The 22,812-nt window shown below is 35.6% G+C and overlaps 1 protein-coding gene and 1 long non-coding RNA gene across 2 annotated transcripts in view; both read right to left on the reverse strand.

Moving 5' to 3' along the window:
• Window positions 1–13,356: 13,356 nt before the first annotated feature.
• On the reverse strand, window positions 13,357–13,680 carry LOC149530674 (uncharacterized). Its single transcript, XR_016358658.1, has 2 exons — window positions 13,578–13,680; window positions 13,357–13,484 (listed from the first exon to the last, which is right to left on the reverse strand). It is a non-coding gene; the product is annotated as an uncharacterized LOC149530674 (long non-coding RNA).
• Window positions 13,681–14,095: 415 nt separating this feature from the next.
• The window catches only part of APC2 (anaphase-promoting complex/cyclosome 2), a 189,713-nt gene continuing 180,996 nt past the window's right edge, over window positions 14,096–22,812 (reverse strand). The window contains exons 15-16 of the mRNA XM_089809653.1: window positions 14,589–14,657; window positions 14,096–14,485 (exon numbers count right to left, since the gene is read on the reverse strand). Coding sequence (XP_089665779.1) covers window positions 14,363–14,485; window positions 14,589–14,657 — 192 coding nt within the window. The 3' untranslated portion in view covers window positions 14,096–14,362. The remainder of the gene's footprint in view (window positions 14,486–14,588; window positions 14,658–22,812) is intronic.

Genomic DNA, 22,812 nt, shown 5'->3' on the forward strand with positions numbered 1-22,812 from the left:
GTGCTCCTTTGGCTAACCTATCAAGTCTTGTCCTGCTTGATTCTTGCCTTTTTTGTTTTCTTCTTCTCACACCAACAACTACCCTTGTAGTTGCTTATATAGTAGCAAGTGCCACAAAACCACCAAGTGGTATTACATAAACCATGTGCTAAAACCATGTGCTACCTAACCCCTTGACCCCACATTTAATATTAGAATTTTAATTATTTTTTCCAATATCAAATAATTACATGAAATATTATCACAATATTACAATACAACTCATCAAGTATATCCCATGGAAATTTTTACATGTTGAATGTCCATCTAGGTGCAACATTACATAATAAAATAAAATAATACAATATAACAATATTATGCAATGTGTGCAACACCCATTATCTCAACAAAGCACTTGTGGACATCCCCATCTGACTTAGAAAAATTGCAAAGTGAAAGTAAGGGTCGGTTTCTTATTCTTCATTACAAGTGATGTTATTATTCTTCATTCAAGTATTTAAAGGAAAATATATCAAACATGGAGTTGCAAAGGGATCTCAAAGATGGTTAGTGTACTTTAGCCTTGGGGGTTTGGTATAATTTTTAGCTTCAGATCTGATTCTTTCCACCTTCATAGATTTTCATACATTTTACATACAGGCTAGGGTTTCACTTATGGAGTACATTATTAGCATTATTAGCATATTTACATTCTGGATCAATAAATCTAGGGTTACACACATACATACAAAAAAATTCCTAACAACTATTTGTTGAGGTGAAAATCACCAAAATGGGGGATTGACTAAGGCAAACCCCTTAATAGCCACCCACACACACAATTCTTGTTATAGATTTGTAGGTGGGAGTGAAAAAGGATTATAGATCTGGAAACTACTTATCACAAGATTTTTGGAGCCGTCAATTTTAGGTTGTTGGATTATGTCAACCTAGTCATAAGACATCTTCCCAAGTTGACCTATTCCTTCATACTCAAATTCTGGGGAGATTTTAGGGTTTCATTCCTTTCGTCATTTTATTTCGAGATCTATGGTCAAAAGTTTAGAAATAGTTCAGATCTACAAGTTTTGAAGCAAAATTACATCTTTCTCTTGATGTTTCAATGTGAGTACCTTATCCTTTATTTCCCCTCTTTCCATTCACTTACTTCCAGAGTTTTATTGGGCTATTTTTGTGTGTTTTAGATCTATACTAGTCATATCTCTTATTACATTGCATGAAAGAGAACTTGCTAGCATACTTCCTTAACAAGTTTCTAGATTTTGTATTGGCATCCCTTTATCCTCTTTGGGGTTTTGCTAATCATATTTAGGGATTATTGAGAGTTACTCTTGGAAGCCCCTCTTTCTCTTGTATTGAATGGACTAGAGAGAAATTGTTTAACTTGTTTAGTATTGTTTGCATTGTTTATCATTGGTGTCATTTTGCCCCTGAACACTAGTGATCTTTACAATTTTTGTATTTGGGTAGTGAACTCAAACATAATGCAAAAAAATAGTAGTGAGACACCCTATGCATTATTAACCAAACATATAATACTTGAGATATAACTCTCTCTGGTTTTTTCCATCTTGGTTTTTCACAAAAACAAATACTAGTGTTATGTTTTGCTTTGTATCATACTTTTAGTTGTATTAAAATATGTTTTGTGAGAAATTAGTTAGATGTTCTAAAATTCTTTAAGGGTGTATTGGCTCACCCTTCCCCTCACACTATACCGAAATTTCAATTCGGTTGAACCTATAAGCTATATTAATCATGATTGCTAATATCACACACACACACACACACACACCTCTATATGGCTTGTATAAAAATGTGTTGTTCACCAATTCATATCCTCAAAGCAATGCTAAAATTAAAAAGGATATCTCCAATATTAAATTATTGTAGAAATCATTTGAAAGGGAAACAAATTTTCTACCACAAAAGATAATGATGTGAATACTATAAGTTACAACTTGTGTGGGAAAAATTTGGATGGAAAAATTGGAAGTGAATGTTCAAAAGAATAAAAAGTATTTGTGGAGGCACATGGCATTTTTCTCAAATGTGTGCTAATTTTCAGGGTCTCCTTTTTTAATGGCCTGTTTTTAGTTTCTAACCAATTATCATTTTTCTATAACTAAGACTTTACATGGAAATATTTTTCCTTTTCAAGTTTAAGTAAAAATTTACTTTGACGACCATGGGGTAACCATGTATAAAATATAAAAAATAAGAATTTAATTTTGTAAATAGCATTACAAGGGCTTTGGCCATGTCAACATATAATTTATCTAGAAATAATGAAGCTTTGTGTATCACTATACAATTATTATAAAATTTAAAAGAGGTATAAATTTATTCATGTAGAGAGATACAAAGCATAATGGAGAAATAGTACTACACAACTCAATTGTTATCCACTAAACATCCACCATATAAGACAATTCCAAAGATAATTACTTATTATACATAATATTTCAACACTACATTTTATTGGAAGTACATTTAGCTAGGCAATCTTCTACCCCATTTCACTCCCTAAGAATACAAATAAAGATAACAAATTAAAAGGAGCTAGAGAACCTAAGAATATGACTAATAACAAAAGATTATTTTCAAATGGCATCATTTAGCCACTCTTAATTTAGCATAATCACCACCTCCTACAAATCAAACTAGAAAATTAAAAATTCATGCATATTATTATATTTATAATCATAAAGGAACATTACTAATATAAAATGAAAATGATAGAGCTATCCCAAATGAGATGTAAATGCAATGCCAACTTATAAAATAGAAATAGATTAATACATGGGACATTTGCTAAATGTGAATAAGAAAATATATATATAGAGCATAGATCAAGGTTTGTTTTACATACCTACCATTAACATTCAAATTTTATAATTAAAAAAATACAATAGTTAAACTTCCAAACAGTTATAACACAAAATATTTTTATTGATAATGATTTTTACATTTAGCCAATATTTGTGTGGACAATTCCAGATGCACTACTACCTTGTTCCTATCCACATATTAGTTGGATTTTGGTTTTTTTGCAAGTAAGAACAAATAATGTGAAAGTATCTCACACCTCTACACATGAGATCTTCTCCTAACACTAACTTGAAAATTGTAATGAGAAGTGATAGTACCATCAAGTGAAGGCAATATAAGTTAGTTTATGTAAGAGATTAGCTTTATGAATTAACAAAACACTAGAATTTTAATTGTGAAGAAACAAACCTAACATAGTTTATGTAAGAGATTAGCTTTATGAATTAACAAAACACTAGAATTTTAATTGTGAAGAAACAGACCTAACATTATATGCCACTCCAACAAGTTACATACAAAAGAAGAAAGAAATTATAGGCAAGAGAAAATTGTTATCATACAAATTGCATCAAACTTGTAATGAATATCAATTAAAACATTTTGTAGCAATCAAATAAGATATGTCAAGAAATGAGCATTAAGGAATCATATTAAAAAAAAAAATGACAAAGGTGTCCACAATTGTAATGTAAACTTGATACTAATAATACAATAGAAAGTGGCAAGAAATGATAGGGTGTAGATCACTCGCCAAGATCATATTATGTCACTACAACATTTGGGTTTGGGGTGGTTATTGCTACTGAGGCTATTCACTCTATGGCTACTTCAAGGGAGAGAGCCATGTTTGTTAAGCTGGATATGGCTAAGGCCTACGATAGAGTTAAATGGAGTTTCCTAAGGAGTATTCTTCTTTCTTTTTGATTTAGCTCTGACTGGGTGAGTTGGATTATGAGTTGTGTTACTTCTGCCTCTTTTTCTGTTCTTATTAATGGTCAACCTTCTCAACTATTTGGTCCTTCTAGAGGCCTCCACCAGGGTGACCCTCTCTCCCCATATCTATTCATCATCATGGCTGAAGGCTTGGGCAGATTCATTAAGCATCAAGTGTCCCAGAATTCTATTCAAGGTTGGCGGTGGGGTAATGGCTTACCTTCTCTTTCCCATCTTCAATTTGTTGATGATTCTGCTCTTGTTGGTCTTGCTAGGATCAAGGAAGTTGAAGCCTTTCGACATGCTTTGGACGTTTATTTGGCAGCTTCAGGCCAGAAAGTTAATGAGCACAAATCTTCCATTTACTTTTTTAACACTCCTGATTCTATTCAGCACAGGATTGTTGGTATCCTACGGTTTCAGATAGGATCACTTCCTTTGACTTATCTTGGCATCCCTATTGATGTTTCCAAGCAGCCACGTCTCTTCTGGCAAAATTTGATTACCAAGCTTCAGGATAATGTAAATCATTGGACTCATAGATGGCTTTCTACTGCTGCCCGGGTTACTCTACTTCAAGCTGTTATCCAAGCTCTTCCTACTTATCGAAGCATGGTTCACGCTGCACCTATTTACTTTCTCAAGGAGTTTGATGCTCTTTCTCGACAATTCCTTTGGAGTGGTAATTTGTGTAGTACTAAATGGAGCTTGGTTAATTGGGCAACTGTTTGTAGGCCTAAAAAGGAGGGTGGTCTTGGTCTTCGATCTGCTCTACTGAGTAGTCAAGCTTTGGCTACTAAACTTTATTGGCGATGGTGCTCTGGACAACATCAACTTTGGGCTCGTATTATCACTCATAAATATTTTCATGGTGTTGATCCTTGCTCTGTTTCTGCACTTCCTCTTGAAGGTCGTGGTTCAATGGTTTGGCATACTTTGAAGACAAGTGCGATGTTGGTAAAGAGGGGTCTGTTTTGGATATGTAAAGGAGGTTCTCAGGCTTTGTTTTGGTCTGATGCTTGGGATGGATTCCCTTCCATTTTATCCATATACGCTCATCTTCAGCCTCTTTGTGACTCTTTTCTTGTCGCAGGATGGGATAAAGTGGCTCATTACAAGACTCCTTATCAATTGGGACCTGTTGTTGGTTACAGATGGAAGCATTCTTCTTATTGGCCTCCTGGAGGTACAGACATGGATCGTCAGGAACTTTCTCAAATTCTGGCCTCTAGAGAGTGTTCTTCTTTGCTTGGTCTAGATTTTTTGGCTTGGGGCGGTACCTTGTCTGGTAAATATCATGTCTCTGCTGGGTATCAGGAGATAACTAGACAATTATTTGGGGATGCTGAGGTCCCTTGGTGGAAGCAAGTTTGGAATAAAGTTTCTTGCTCCAAGTGCAATTTTTTCATGTGGATAGTGGCTCACAACCGTTGTCTTACCTGGGATAATCTTTGTAAACGTGGATTTCAGGGCCCCTCTTATTGTGTTTTGTGTGGTAATGGAGACAAGTCTGTCTCCCATCTGTTCTTCCATTGCTCCTATTCTACTCAGATATGGCACCTTTGGTGGCGCGCTTGGGGTTGCTCTTGTCGGCATGCTTCCTCTTTGCCTGAGTTCTAGGCCCGCTTGGGTACTGCTCCCCCCAAGTCTTCTTTTCTCCATGCTGCTTGGATTGCTGGCCCATCTTTCATGCTTTGGCATATCTGGTTGGAGAGGAATCGTCGCATATTCCAAGATGTTCGACTTGGTGTTTTGCATCTTTGGTGGAAAATATCACATTCTCTTCAGGAAACTATTCTTGTGAAGTGTGAGCTTGATGGGGGTATGGATCCGGTTGATCTTGCTATCTGTAATCGCCTCAATTTTCATCTATAGGATGGGGTTGCAGCTCATAGGTTTCCTTCTATGTCCAGGCAGCTTCATCATCAGAGGAAGGGTCGGGTTAACCGGGATGGGCACTGGACTCCTCCTCCCTATGGAGTTCTGAAAATTAACACTGATGGTTCTTCCCGTGGGAATCCTGGTCCGGCTGGTATTGGCGGAGTGGCTCGTTGTAGTTTTGGGGATGTTAAATTTTTCTTCTCAGTTCATAAGGGTGATTACACTAACAATCTCATGGAAGCTCAGGCTATTTTATATGTTGTGGAACAGTGTTGCTTGCAAGGATGGAGTAAGATTATCTGTGAGTCTGATTCCCAGGTAGTGGTGAACATGCTTTCTTCGCAAGAGCTTGAGGATGTTAGTTGGCAGCTGGCTACTGTTGTTAAGCAGATTCTTTTCTTCTCTTCCTCTTTTCAGTTCATTAGGTTCACGTATATTCCTCGTGAATGGAATAGAATTGCTGATTGTTTAGCCAAATGGGCATCTAGTCATGATCCGGGTTGGAATATTAGGGATAGGAGGCAACTGTCCTTTGAGATGGTGCAAGAATTTGATGATCTTGTTGCTCAGGATCGAGCTCCTTGTTGAGCTCTCCTTGTTGTATTCCCTTCTGTCTTAATAAATTTTTACCCCTCTTTTTGCAAAAAAAAAATTGCGACGACAATTTGCAACGACGATGTAATTTGTGTTAATTTTCATATTTATTTTTTTCAAGTGTCCCCAACATTGACATCGTCACAATACCAACGCTAGAGTCATATTTGCGACTCCCAATGACTATAATTTTATTTTATTATAAACATGGCATAAATCACTCCCCATTTGTTTTGATTGTGGAGAGATATGCGGGAAAGAGGGTTGAGAGTTTTGAATGAGGGTGGAAAGCTGTTAACATTGTCATGCCCTTTGTTGTTGTGATCTTTGCATTTTGTTGTCGTGCCCTTGGTCTACAATTTCATTGTTGTGATCTCTGCAGTTCGTTGCCATGCCCTTGCTCTGCAATTTGGTTTTCGTGCCCTTGTGATCTCTACATTTCATTGTCATGTCCTTGCTCTGTGATTTCGTTGTTGTGCCCTTGCTCTACAATTTTGTTTCCATGTCGTGCCCTTGTGATCTATGTGCCCTTGTTCTGTGATTTCATTGACATGTCATTCCTTTGCTCTATGATTTCATTGTCGTGCCCTAGCTGTGTCATTTTCTTCAAGGGCTATGTAAATTTTCGTTTCTTTTCCTTCTAAACAGGAATCTCATTATATTTCCTTCTATATATGTATGTTTAGAGATCTTTTTTAAGGTACTTATTACATCTTAGCACAATAGAAAAATTGATTTAGTTGCATACATATTCCAAAATCCAAATAATAAAACAATAAAACTCACTCAACCCCTGCTAAGTGACTTACCTCAAGATCCTCAACAAAAATAACACAAACCGGGAAAAAAGGGTAGGATTCACAAGATATTTTACAAAAACACATCATAGCAAATATTTTTAGAAAGGAACTAGCCATAACTTGGTAAATTGGATCTAGTTGCTAATTAGCTAGGTTGATTACAAATTCCTGTACAATAGTCATTAGATTAGGTACAATAAAACAGACAATCAGTTGTTCCCATCTAGTAGGATTAAATTAGTTTTCCATGGTATTTTTGTAAGCCACATTAGAGTATGGTTTTTCTACAAGCCATATTTTGTATGAATATTACTCATAAAACCAATCAATTTTCCAAAATTTTCAGTCTCTTGTGGCCTCTTGCCCAATTGTTCATGTGCTTGTATATGCTTCCATATTGTGCATATTTTGTGATCATTGTATTCTATGTAATTATCACTCCACTTTTTATCCATCTCATAGGATGACCTCTCTGTTGACACATTGCCACAAATGATTCATGGCTCCCTTTACTATGGTGCCTCAGCAAGCTTTCTCCATTCCACTTGAGTATGATGTCCTCTAGTTCCAACATGATGCATTCCAATGTTTGACTTTTGAATGAAAGTTTAAACAATCTTTTTAACAAATATCATGGTAGCATTCTATCAAATAGTTCATGTGCCTTTTCTATATTGCCCGATTGATGAGTTCTCACTAAGAAGTGTTGTTAGATAAGAAGCTTTACATTTATTTTCATTCCTCACATATCATTTTGTGGATATTGGCTTCTTACCCAGTTTCTAAAGTACTCTTGCATATGGATTATTTTGAAGCTGATTTGCATTTTGTTAATGCTCAATATTTCATGGCTTGGTGCGAATCCAGGTTCGACTAATTTATTTCTACAATTTATTTTTTAATGCATCATCTCAAAACATATGAATGGTAGAAAATGGTTGGGAATAGGGTTTGTGAAGTTAAAAACCTTTCTACTTTTCTTTTGTTGCAAGAATATCGATATTTTGTTTACAGCCTCTATATGCATTAAAAGGAAGATCAAAGAACAATTGCCAATATAGTCTTCATTATACTTAAGAAAGTAAATTGTGATGTAAAACCCCTACATCTTATACTTCATTATACTTCAACTTTTCTATGTATTTAGATCTATGTTTATTTGGCTTAATTATGAGAATTTCAGTCTTTACATAGTTTTCCATCTTATGGATTGTTCATTAAATTATTTGCAAAACTGGGTGCTACAGAACTGATCATGTAGCGACAATCTACATGGAGTCCTTATGACAACAATGGAGGGTAAGGGTGATGCCATTTTTTTGGGCACTTTCTTTCCACATCATAGCTTTATGTTTTTTTGCTTTTCTTCACCAAATTTTTTTTTTGCTTCTCTGGTAACTATACCAATGTCATGATCGATATTTTACAGAATACTTCTGTATACTTGACATGCCTCTTAAATCACTAGCTTAAACTCATTTTTTTCTTTATTGCTTTCTTTTTTCCCCTTCTGTTAGCTTTACAATTTCCAGGTTTTGATTTTATTTATATTAATTTGGGTGCATGGTATTTCTTCATTTAATTAGATCTTGAACATTGATTTTATTTTTTAATCTTTTTTTAGATTGACTGCTTGTAGATTAATAGTTCCTTAGTGAACTATTTTTTATGACCGTACAAAAATTGTACAATGAATCCCTTGACCCAAGGTTGAAGTAGTCAGATCTATTCCCCACAATGTCTAATGTGTGCCACAGTGCCTCTCTATCTAGGGCCTACAAATAATTTAGGAAATATAATTTAAGATTTGTAAACCTAAAGACTGTTTTCCAATTAGAAAAAATAATAATTTTAAATTAATAAAATAAAGCAATGTTGGCTATTATTTTTTTGTTTTTCTTTTGGTAGAACCATATTCAAGAAATTTTTCTTTTTTCTCTTTGACAAAGAAAATATTGTTTGTCATTATAATGCACATAGTTCGATGAGCTTCTTGCTAAGTCATTGTTGTCATTATTTGATAGAGAATTGATCATTAGATTTCCATTTATTTTTTCCCCTTCTTATATAACACTTGTACGATGTCATTCTTTGAACTGTCGTTGCCTTCCATCAATGGGTGATATAATGGTATCCATGACTCATACTTTTTTTTTTCATGCTCATCATTGCCTTCATGTGGTTGCTTGATGTTGAAGGTGAATCTTCATTGCTATATAATAGTGATACTAATGTTTCAAACATGTCTCCTTTTTATGCTTTCTGAAATGATATTTTTAGACTATTGTATAACTCCTATATGTGGACTAGAAACCCACAATAGCATATAATTATCATTGCCAAAAATCTTCAATTATAAGTTGTTGGTGATAACAGAGATGCATTACTCATAGACGACTGAGTTGCTATATACTGTTTGACTCATACTAATGATGCTTTTATCATCTTATCAAGTATCCAAAGTTATTTTCACTACCGCTAGTATATTCATTTTAATTGTTGATGTTTGTCTTCATTTGTATGATCATTGTTTCTATTGATTGTATCTTTCTAAGGTTATATATCATCAATGTAATACCACTATTTATTCTTTGACTCTCCTTTGCCGTGTTCTCTTTTTGTACACAATTATTGCTAAATGATCATTTGTTTATATTATTTTCATCGTTGTCAATGATATCTGAATATGTGCATTATATTGCACAATTGTAAACTCTTAGAAAGTACATTATTGTTTTCATGTATGTCAAAATAATAACAAACATTACCATTGGATCATATAATAATAAAGTAATCAACCCAATTAATCAACAACTAGACCGATTTAACTAGTGTTTCCAATGTCATAGTACCTACCACAACACTTTCCTGGATTCTATCCAGCGGCTCCCATAATATCCTTATCAAATCAATTTCAGCATTAAAGTTTTCAAGATTGGTCAACATTGTCACTTGCAGACCTCTCTAGTGCAGGAGCACCTAGGAAGGGTAGACATAGGGCTTCTTTGTCAATTTTGGTTTGTAGTGATGCTAACCACATCACTAGAGTAACAATAGGATCAACTTTGTCCTAAGGTGAGGTTAGATAGGTTAGAAGAGCCCCAAAATGAAATATTGCTCCTAATTGCTCAAAAAGTGTTCATTTGGCTTACTAGGGCATTTTTGGATTTTGAGGGCCAAATAGGGAAAATAAGTGTTTTAGGATCTTTATTAGGTGTTTTGGATCTATCCTAGGCCTTTTGGAAAGTTTGGTAGCAAGTAGAGCAAGTTTGAGGAGACAATTTGCAAAATTGTCAAACTTGTTCATTTCCTGCAAAGTTGTCATTGACAACTTTTGCAACTTTTTGGAAAAAGGAGCAACTTCTTCGTGGGAGTTCTTCAACCACCTTAGTTAGATGGAAACGTACATACCAAGTCTATTTAAGACCAAATCCATCTTATTCCAAGGGTTGGAGAAAGTATAACCGACAGTGTACAAATTGTGTTCAACATTCTTAATACAACAATTTTCTTGTTTTGTGTGTTCTATGCTTTGTACAGATTAAATGCAATAGGTTTTGTTATTGGAAGTAGAAGTGGATTTTGTTTCTCAGTATTGTAAGTAGTTTGTTTGTCATTTTGTAGGGTTTGGTGTGTTTGAATAAATTGTTTTGTGAATTAGCAACCAATTGTTCTGAACAGAGCAATATGTGGAATATGGAGTGTTAGGGCCACTTCCCACCATATGCTTGGTATGACCTCTTGGAATTTGGACCTAGACTCCTTGTACATTGTGTGCAAAGAAGGAGAGCCCATGGGATGCTCAACAAGCATAGTTAGTGTGATGCCTTATGCAAACTAACCATGTTTGGTTAGGGATCACAGTTTGGAAAAAGAGAATTTCAAGGGAATTGAGAGTAAAAAGGCATCAATCCAAGAATGTGGTGAGTATGATAAAGGTATAGACTAACTCCAATTCGAAGGAGAAGTCTTGATAAGGAGTTTTAAAATGGTTTTTTACCCAAACAACACCAAAACCCTTGAAACCCTCAATTTAAACCTAAAAATGTGCTTGACTTGTACAAACAAGTTGAGGGCTTAAGAATGCCAAAATCTTCAAGTACTCTGAAAAGGGTATCCAGAACTGTGGTTTTTTTGGCCCTTGTTAAGGGATTTTTCAAAATATCTCAAGTTTAGTGCATTTGGAGCGCTAATTCTTGTAGCCTTTTCCCAAGCAACTGAGTACAAATTGACTCGTGGATTGCAACTTGAATAGGGTTTTGTACTTGTTTTGGGTTTGGTATGTTGGTGAATGACCTAAGGCATGCCTAGGTATTCATTTCATCATGTGGGAAGTTTAATCGACATTCGGATTGTTTGTGTGATTTTGGACGTAATGAGTAAATTTGTACTAACCTATTGATGTGTACTAGTTGAAGAGTTGGGATCTCTTTGATAGAATCCTCAAAGGCATGGGGTGTGAAAGAAGCCCTATTTGATTAGGTGGAAGACCTAAGAAGACCCTAGAGAGCTTAGGGTTTGTGAGCAAGACTGGTTGTCACATCACTCTCATGTCAAGCAATTTATGTATTGTTTTAACAACATTTTTTTGTAAAACATTAATTTTGTTGAACAATTGTAAACTTTTAGAAAGAGCATTGTTGTTTTCATATATATATATATATATATATATATATATATATATATATATATATATATATATATATATATATATATATATATATATATATATATATATATATATATATATATATATGCGTGGAGAGTTGCACATGAAAGAGGGTGGAGAGATCTAAATATTGGTAGAGATCAATGGAGATATAGGATTTCATTGATGTGCCCTTGTGATCTTTGCATCCCGTTGTGTGTGTGTGTGTGTGTGTGTGTGCGCGCACGCGCGCATGTATGTATGCATGTATATAAACAGAGAGATCTTGATACAATAGACAAACAATAAAACTCACTCAACAAGTAGCATGGCCACAAATGCAATGACAACGCCTATTGGTAAGTAGATTCCTCTTTTTCTCTCTCAACTATTATTTTTTAGGTGGCATCTTGTAATATTGGATTCATTTTATGTAGGGGGTGATGAAGACATTCCTGGATGTACCTGTGTGATGAATTTGCTTGTGAGCAATGAAGATGGACTTCCCCTGAGAGTAGCAAGAGGCAATGAAGACATTCTAGGTACTTCAAAGATTGATCTCATGACATTCCAGGTAACATACCATGCTTATACACGTATGGATGTTCAGGTAATCAACCTTACTTTTAATAAAAGGAATATGTGCTTTTAAACAAGCTTTTGTCACATTGATTATTGTCACAAGTTTTTAAACATAGTTATATAAGGAGTGAGTTAGGACGTATATAAGTTAACCTTACATTAACTGTAAACTACAACACAAAGGTTGCACCAAGGTATTATTGTCAAGTCAAGCCCGGTCACTGAATATCCTATATGAGTCTCTATCCACAACTACTAGCCTACAAGACCCCCATGATAGCTCTACTAGTCAGACTAAAGAGGGTACATGACATGGAGGCATTAGTGCTGATTCATTAATCTCATCGATCACAAACCTCATAGCCACACAAAATTATCTGATTCATACATAGTGTCTTTGAGAAAAACAATAAATTAAATAAATGAAAACCTAACCCAAAAGCCTTATTGACAGCAACCTGAAACAAAAATATATTTAACAAAAAGATTTACATATTGTATTTAGAAGGAATAGCTGGTCGCTGGGGAGGCCAACATAACATCTGTAAGCAAAGAAGTCTCTCTTGATGGATTCATCTTCAGATAGGCCTGGGTGTCACTATCATTTCATAGAGGCCAAGTATGCTCCCATGTAAGCATAAATATGTTGTACAAAATAACTAGACACATGGACTTTTGACAGAATTCCTTAATAGAAGGATGGTTTTTAGATTTGAATGATAGCAGGAATTCGCAAACAAAATTGGCAGTCATAAAGCCAAATTCCACATCTTCTTCCAACAACCACACTGCCTGTATGAAGTGAATGTTTGGGAATAGTTGTATATTGAAATGATTCTTTTTGGGTAATACCAAACTGAAGGAGAAAAACACAAAAGAATGAGCTTGCAGTCCTTGTTATTGTGAAAAAATTAACAGAAAAAATAACCAATCTATGTCATTTCTTTTCTGCAATTTAGAATGAAGAATCCAGGTGGCTATGTGGGTGACTATGCCATGATTTTGAATGGGAGGAAAACCGTGCTCCCAACCTCACTAAAAATAAACTCCAACCAATCCTTAACTTGATCTTTCTAATCCAAATGCTTGTATTTCGGAATGAATCTATTAAAAGAATTGTATTTCCCATACTATAGGATTATGGCAATAGTTAAAATAGCAGCAATGTCCTGTATATAGAACTCAACTGCGTAAATCATTCGAAGAGATGTGAGCTGCACAAATAAGGATTCGTCAGTATTAATTGTTCCCAATATTGGTGCAAATTATGCAAGACTTTTTTTATCATATGAACGGGCATCACTTACTGCCGATAAGAATAAAGACGTGGCTTTGCATCTGGGTGACAACTCTTCAACATGTCAGACATGTAGCAGGTCCATGTGTAATCAACACAGTTAAAATGTTAATAAGAATTTCCAAACATGTTTAGGTGTCTACACCTTCCATGCCTCACAACCTTTACAGGAGTTTCAGTGAATCTCAATATCTGTGTGTTCAATTGCATTGATATGTGTGATGCATAGATTATTTTGAAAAAGATTAATCAAAGATTGTCACCTCCCTCTGTAAAAATGGGCAACAGATCTTCAACATGTCAGACATGTAGCAGGTCCATGTGTAGCCAACACACCAACTGGTAAGTAAGTCCTCCTGCAGAACTGCTAACCCCAACATGTTTGCTTTGATATTAGCTCCTTCTCTTGTATAGAAACCTGTGAAACCTTCAGTCTAGGCAACAGAAATGTGCCAGCATTCATCAAAGGCACTGAAGCAGTAAACTTCGATCATTTTTGTTAGTAAAAAATGAAAATAACATGACAAAAAACATAAACGAAACAATTTATTGGCCCTCAATAAAAAGATAATCACTAGTTATATTCCAGGCCTTGGCAAGAGTTTTCTGCCATGGCAGGAACTAATAAATTTTATGTTTGGCTTAATCAGCCTTGCTAGAAGCAAGGGTGAGGAGATATTTCTCCAAATACATCCAAGAAAACAAAAAGTTAATAGTCACTATTGCTTCCTTAACTCATACTCTCCATCACTCTCTATTGCTTAGTTAATCTGTATTCTTCATCATTAAATTCTATTACTTCCTTAACCTGTACTCTCCATCATTAACTTCAAACTTGTCTTCTGATACAAGACGAGACAAAAACATTTGCAGCTGAAGTAAAGATAGGTCATACACAAAAAATCCATGAGAATGATCCTGCAAGAAGAGGAGAAATTTGAGCCATCTGTAGAGTCTAGTAAATGCTTTAAACCAGTATCAACAAAAATGATAACCAAGGAAATCTTCACCATATACTTACACTAAGCCTCTTATGAATTTCTTCAAGCTTCAGAGACGGGAAGTTGGTCAGCATCCCTTTAACAAAATACTGCAGAATCCCAATAAAATGTCAGGTGCTCTACCGAAGACTAAATCTTCATCAAATAATATATACAAAGGATGTTGAATATAATCTAAAATAAATAGCCTATAACTAAATTTCACAAAGGACTAAAAGAAATTCATTTACAAATCCTATGTACATGCAAGTCAAATAGGCAAAGAGTTAAAAATGTTTTTTGTAGAGCATCCTGTGTGATTTCCAGACAACTTCGATGCAGCTGTTTTATTTTGAAATAATTTAGAAAATCAATGCATCATTTGAAGACATACCACTTGACCTACAGAAAGGCTGAACATAGTTCAAAATAAATATTATTAAAAGATGGTAAAAAAGACTAAATATTAGAAGGGAGAAAAGATTATTGATTTATATTTTCGGAAACTTCTAACCACTATAATCACAGTTGCCAGGAAATTACTGTATAGGGATCAATGGATATTTACCAATTTTCTAACAAGAATACCCTGTGAGTTTTCCAGGTTATGGAATTTGATTTTATACAATTGTAGATTCTCCAAGGTTTTAACAGAAAACAGGATTGTTCCAAATGAATAGCTGTTTGGCAGTATGCTCCTATAATGCTTAAGGGAAAATGTTGCAGCCTCTTGCAAACAGTTAATGGTATCGAGCATGAAAGTTATATGGTTGAGATGATAGCACGTAGTTACTTGGACATGTTTTGGTTCCGCGTAGATACTCTGTAAGATATGTGAATTTGATATGGAAACGTATTTTTGGCAGCTGTAAGATACCTGTGTCATTTTGAAATTGTATTGAAATTACTATTTGGATCAATAATATTTATAGGTGTGTCGTCATCCACTCCATATGCTATCTAGTAGGCCACATAACAAGATGGTATATTCTTGCTTTCACACAGCATTGCTGTCAGCATCAAGCAGGTAAGAGACAGGTTTTTGCTCATTGGGATTCAGCTCCTAGAAAAAATCATTTAATTTTGAATCACAAAACCATTCCACATCTTTTGGCAAGGAGCCATCTTGGTAGATGCGTGATGTAGACTTCATAATGCAATTAGGCCTGTGGCTGCAAGAGACTGAACCTGCAAAAGGTGATAGTTAAGCAAAGAAAGCTGAATTGCAGAAAGACAAGTAATAGACAAAGTCAAGAACAGAATAGAATATGCATCTTAGATGATATGCAAATTGCAGCAGCTCTTCAATACCTCTGTTAACTACAATAGTCTGGACTCTGTCAGGGATACCTTTAAAATGCACAAGAAGATAACAAAAAATATGAAAAAGTGGCAAACAGTAGTTTATTTGAAAACTCTCAGATTTCACCAAATTTGGTAAGTAGATTTAGAGAATTTAAAATATATGGAGTTTCTTCAAAATAGTTTTTACAATAGAGTCTCAAAGCAATCCCTATGCTTAGCACAAAGCCCGCCAGCTATCAACCAGCAAAGGCCACCACAAAAATGTTTTAGCAACCCAATACGAGCGTACTCATGCCTGAAACCTCTTCAGCTTAGAGCCAAGGACTGAGGGGTATCCACACCACCAAAATCACTCAGGGCACGATCCTGGCCTCATCCCTTATGATGTTAGAGCCTTGCACTCAGCAAGACTTGATCCCTGGTGGGCTCATTGAGAACCATTTAACTTCACTAGTAGACCAAGGACCCATTGACAAAACGATATTTTTTTCAAAAAGGAAACTAACGCAAATTAGAAAACAAAACTTAAGATTTAAACATTTAAAGTCCAAGAGAACAAAGACTAGAGACTACGCTGACCCAAGACCTAAAAGACTAGAAAACCACCAACACTACAGACAGAGAGCACAAAACAACAGACAAAACAAACTCAGAAAAGATTTTTGATAAGCTGGGCAGCTTCTTCCTTCAGGCGAGTCATGTGGTCCGCAACCGCCTGGATATCTTCAACCTCCTTACTGACCTAGAAGACAAGCAACTTGGTAGAGGCCCTTGTTCTTTTGCGAGGAGCCATCTATTTACTTTGAACAGCCTCCTGAGGCTCCTCGAGTTGGACAATGATGTTCCCCTAGCAGGTCTTTTAAAAACTTACTGATCAGGATTCTAAGGTGTTGGGCAAAGGCCTTCAGAATTTTGTGACTTTGATCACCAATCTTACTGAGAGAATCTTCAATGCCAGCAACCTTACCTTCAATCTTCGAGAGCCCATTTAGCTTCCTCAGCAAGAAGAGACTTCGACTTTCCCATCAACTTTGTGAGGTCTTTGATCATATTCGAGAAGGTAGAGTCTTTACCTAGACCAATGTTGTCCCTACACTCAATCCTATAATTAATGGACATTTACTTCGTTTTCAGATCTCTGATTTCCCAAAGAACCCAACTCTGCACCTTAAAGTAACCTTGAGCTCCAATTCTCACATCTTTCAAGATATCAGCCACATCATCCTTGCTATGAGCAACCAAAACATCATCCCCCTTCAGGCTCACCTCATGGAGATTCTCCTAGTTATAAATTTTTCTATTCGCATCCTTGTTGTCATTAGAACTGTTCCCAATCTCACCCGACAAAGCAACAATGTTTTTCTCAACTTTAAAAAATAGGGCACCCACAATATTTTTACAATATTCTCTCAAAGTAATCTCTATGCTTAGCATGAAGCCTACGAGCTACCAACCAACAAAGGCTACCACAGAAACATTTTAGCAGCTCGATACGGATCCACTAATGCTTGAAACCTCTTGGCTTGGAGACAAGGACTAAGGGGTATCCACACCATTAAAATTGCCTGGGGCACAAACCCAGCCTCATCCCTTATGATGTCACAGCCTTGTACTCAGCAAGACAATCCCTGGTGGGCTCATTGAGAACCATTCAACTTCACCAGTAGACCAAGGGGCCATTGACAAAACGATCTTTTTTCAAAAAAGGAAATTAACAGAAATATAGTATCCAAGAAATGAACTTAAGCATGTAAAATGTTTTCAATTAATTGAAAAATAGGTTTTAGGGACCCAAAACCCAATTACAAAACAAAGCTTAAGATTTAAACATTTAAAATCCAAGAGAACAAAGACTAAAGACTACATTGGCAGAAAATGTAATATCCCTAATGGATACTCTCCCATATTTTCTCACCAATAAAATTTCAGAATGCAAGTAGATAGCTCATGCATTAAACTTATCAGATTAAAACAGAAAATGCTCATATAGAAGGCTTTCATAATTACTATTGTATTATGATCTTCAACAATACAATGTCATAACCAGAAAATCCATACAAATTCCTTAGAAATATGTGAATGTATTATACATCAGCAATACAAAAACAAACATCAAGTCCAATCTTAAACAGATATATACAATCAGATTGGAAATAAACATTAAAATACAGCTATACTCTCAAATGTGAATTCTGATGTGAATCGACCATGAATGATGAATCAGGGCTACGCCCAGCCCACCTAGAAACATAGTTACACAATTTTCCGAGATGGGGGGACAGAGGGACCTTGATTTGGGGATGACAGCGGGGGATGGAGGGGGTGGCGGGGGGAGCAAGAGTGTATAAACTATACATATGGTGCTCAAAATTCTAGTTATGAAAAGATGTACTACAATTATACAATATATGATATAAAGGTGTAAAAACCTTAAACATTGAACATTGCATTGAAGTTTTGAACTAGAAAATCATGATTCATGATCAAATGACAAACAATGAACATTGAATATCAACAAATGAAAGTGTCAAATTATATAATTTTAAACTTATAAAATATATCAGTCTTCAAATATAGAAATGCAAATGTGAATAAAAATGAAGAATAGAAGGCTTTTGAACAAAGGAAGGAATGGGCCCCACATCCTATTATAACAAAAATAGAACCAAAAAAAAATTTTAAAATGTCTTATTTTTTAAATTTTTTAATGTCCCCCATCTTGTTGCCACGAGAGACGTCCTGGCGTCCCCTCACACCCACAGGGGACACAGAGAGATCTCGCTGTCTTTGGTGGAGGTGGCGCTCTCAGTGGCACTGCCCGAGTGTAAAGACTCTAAGTATGCTCCGATAGAATTACCAGTGTCAATGAACAATATTTCCGTATGTCTTTGTTTTATTTAACTTTTCAATAGATATCATGTGTACATGGAAAATACTGAATATAACTATTCAACTCCAGCAATTACTTTGAAAATTATTGATAAAGAAAGACGAGAGTTTTTTAACAATTATTAAAATCAGAATGTCCAATGTTTAAAATAATGAAAACCTGATTTGTTTTTTTGCAGATTTCAATCTGCAGATTTGGAGACAACCACTGGCCGGTCCACTCATACGTATAGCTGTCCTTCCAAATTACCGAACCAACACAGAAAATGTTGATTGTTGATGGTGGGTTTAGTTGCACAATGAATAATATAGGCTGCCAACACCAAATAGATTAGACCATGAGCAATTTCGACCCAACCGATTATCACAGGAGCCACTAGTCCAATCGTAACCCAACCAATCTCCAAATGCAACTCTCACAACCCTGCGATTTCCTCAAGAATTAATTGCAGGTAACAAAGGAAAAGTCATCTAACCCTTAAACTGAATTCCAATGCAAATTTGATACCCCACGTCACCTATGGGGAGCTAACAACAGACTTCTCAGACTAATTCGAACACCAATTTTCAGTTTCTCAAAATGTGAATGATCTCATTCAAATTGCAGCACTAATCAAACTATGTCCTCAACTCTGATCTCCAAGGCACAGTAAGAAACAGTAGGAGGAAATATCTAGCAAATATCAAATCCACTATACTTTAGCAGTGGAATGAAAACACTTCTCAGCTGCAATGATGAACAATAGAGAATTTGGGCAAACTTAGCTATACCTCAGCAGCTAAATTGCACAAGAATTTTCGAACACTTATACATCAGCAAGAGCATACAGTTATGAACCCAGGAAAAAGCCATGAAGGCACAAAATCAAATATATAATCAAGCGTGTTTTTTCTTGATGAAAAGAGCTCTCATTTATAAGTTTTTCATTGGCAAAAGTTTCCATAAAGTTCCACTTCAGAAAACGTGGAAGTTTCCCAAAAGAACTCAACACTAGAAATTTTCCAACTTGCTTTTTATAAATATCTCTTTAAGTCATTATTATAATAATATAAACATTATTATAATAATGCAACTCAATAAATAAATAACTAAGAGCTCATATAATTATTAACCTAATCAACCGCAGGTGATGACCAACTGCCAAGCCATCCGCTGTGCTGCTAAAAATAGCAACTGCCCCTAATAGACTTACTAAAAATAGTAAGTAATCAACTAAGGCCCCCAAAACACCTTGTCAACTCATGAGGGTTGCTATGATGAGCTAACTCAATCAACTACACAGACTGGCCAAAAACGGGGACATTACATTGAGACATCGTCCCCCTGTCTCGGGTGCGTCCCCATCTCGGGTGCGGCTCGGTTTTGGTGGGGGGACGTGTCCCCGTGTTACGCTACCTAGAAAATGGTCTGAATGTTTGCATCCTCAGGTATGAAATTGAAGTTGTAACCTATTGTTGTAGCATTTGAAAGCTTTACTCTTAGAGTAACCAAGAAAAATTCCTTCATCGGCTCTAGAATCAAATTTACCCAAGCCATCTTTATCTCTTCTAATGTAACATGGGCTGTCAAAAATTTTAAAATACTTGATGTTGGTTGGCTTACCTTTCCATAGTTCACATGGAGTCTTGTTAAACTTAGACCCCAACAATGTCCGGTTTTGAATGCAAACAATTGTATGGACAACCACCCTCCAAAACATATCACTAACCTTTCTTTCATTCATCAAGTAGTGTGCCATCTATTGGACTATTCGATTCTTTCTTTCCACAATACCATTTTGTTGTGGTGCTCTAGGATATGAAACCTATCTTTTGATTTTGTGTAGTTCACAGAAGCTCATAAACTCGTTAGAAGTGAATTCTCCATTATTAGAATGCAAGCATTTGATCTTCAAATCCATTTCATTTTCAAACACATCTTTAAACAACTTTGAACTTATCTATAGCTTCTGATTTTTCTTTTAGAAAAGCAAGCCAAGTCCTGCGAGTATAATCATCAATTAGCAACATAAAATACTTCTCACCTTGAAGACTTGTTTCCCTAGTCAGTCCAGAAAGATCAGTGTGGACTAATTCAAGTGGCTTGCTGCTGGTATATTCTTTTGGTTTAAAGGAATTTTTTGTTTGCTTCCCTTCTTGACAATTCTTGCAAAAATATTGGTTGGTTTCTCAATCTTTGGCATGTCTCTAACTACTTTCTTCTTGCTGATCTTGACCAAATCATCAAAATTGATATGTCCAAGATGCTTGTGTCAAAGCCAAGCATCATCCATACTGCTCAAACAAGTTTCAACATTAGAGTCCTCAAAGAATATAAAGATTGTTAGCTACTCTAATTGCATTGGCTATGACATCTTTCCCTTTCTTAATAGTGCAAGAGTTTGAATCAAATCCAAGATCATACCCTTGATCACATAGCTGACTCACACTTAATAGATTATGTTTCAGCCCTTTAACATAGAGCACAATTTCAACAATATTTTGATCATTATTCAATAAGAGAGTTCCTCTACCACCAAATTTGGCGGAAGAACTACCAACAAATCTTACTTTACCACTTTTCATTTCTTCAATGGAATGAAACTTGCTTAAGTCACCTATCATGTGTCTAGAGCAGCCACTATCAATGTACCATATATCCTTCTCATTTGTAGCTAGAAGAGCAATTAAAACAACTAGATCCTTGAGAGGAGCCTCTTGGCTCTTCTTCTTTCATACCTTAAAAACCTTTGGCTTCCCTTTAGTTTAAGCCTTAATGAGTGATCATGCACCATAATTCTTGCAAAACCTTGAAGTATCACCAAACTTGTTACAGAAGTAACAAATTAAATTAACTCTTATAAATGAATCAAAGATATTCCCTTCCAAAATAATTGCATGAAAAGCAATAACCATAGAAGAAAAGTTTATTCACCTTGATAGCTTGATTTTGTTGAGAGATAGTAGGTTGCTTACTTTTTGAACCCAGTTGTTCCTTTCCTTTAGACAAAGAACTTTTACCTTCTTCCCAACTGATCCCTCTCATATCAAGAGTTGGTTTTTGAGAAACAAGAATGTCATCCAAGGATATGTTGCTGATATTGTTTGAAAACTCCATACTAGACAAGAAGGTAGATTTACCTATATCCCTAAATGAAACAATTTCAGCCTCTAACTTGGTGATGTTTTCTTCTTTTAGCTGAATCCGATTTTCAAGGTTCTCACAAATTATCTTGGCATCGTCATTCAGAAAGTTGAAATCAGTCAAAAGTTTTTCAGCCTTACTAGGAGCCATAACACTCTTCCACTTTTCTTCACTTTCCACTTGCAACAGATCAATAAGATTCAGATGTTTCTTCTTGAGTCTTTTAATTTCAGCAAAGGCTGTAACTAGTTCAAGCTCTAAGTCAACTTCACCATCATCCATGATCAAGTCTTCAAAAAATTCCCTCCATAGCTATACGAGCCATATACTTTTGAAGATTGTTTCCATATCTAGCATGTAATTGCTCCCAAATTCAGCTGAAACGCGCTCCCAAACATCTAGTCCAAGAGCCTTGATATAAATCATCATTCAAAAACTCCAAGAGGTGAAATTTGAACAATCAAACTTGGGAACTCCACATTTTGCATGCTCTTCTAGGTTTAAGTCATCAACTGCGATAAATAAAATCTCATCACTTTGAGGATCCTCCTCACTGCTGGAAGTATTATCGCTGTCATCTTAAGAATATAACACCCTTTTTTATTTATCATCTTTCTAATGCCATTTAGCAAGCATTCTTGTCCTCCTAGCTTTTGTGTTCTTTTCATCTTGGTTGTCATCTTCTCTATCATAGTGACATTTTGATGCAAAGTGGCCTAGTTTCCCAGAGTTGAAACACTTCAAGGTGATCTTGCCTTTCCTCTTGCTAAAAACATTTTTCAGCTTCCTAACAAGGTCTGCTATTTCCTCATTTGAGCCTCCATCCAAGCTTTCACCATGCCTTTTCTCCTTGTCCTTGCTAGTGTTAGAAGTCTTGAATGTCATCTCGCTTTTGGAAGTTCCTTCAACATTAGTTCTCATCTCATAGGTGACTAGAATACCATGCA

This window comes from Cupressus sempervirens, chromosome 11 (assembly GCF_028749045.1).
Source record: "Cupressus sempervirens isolate cs-2001-9-10 chromosome 11, ASM2874904v1, whole genome shotgun sequence".
In the NCBI taxonomy this organism is placed as follows: Eukaryota; Viridiplantae; Streptophyta; class Pinopsida; order Cupressales; family Cupressaceae; genus Cupressus; species Cupressus sempervirens.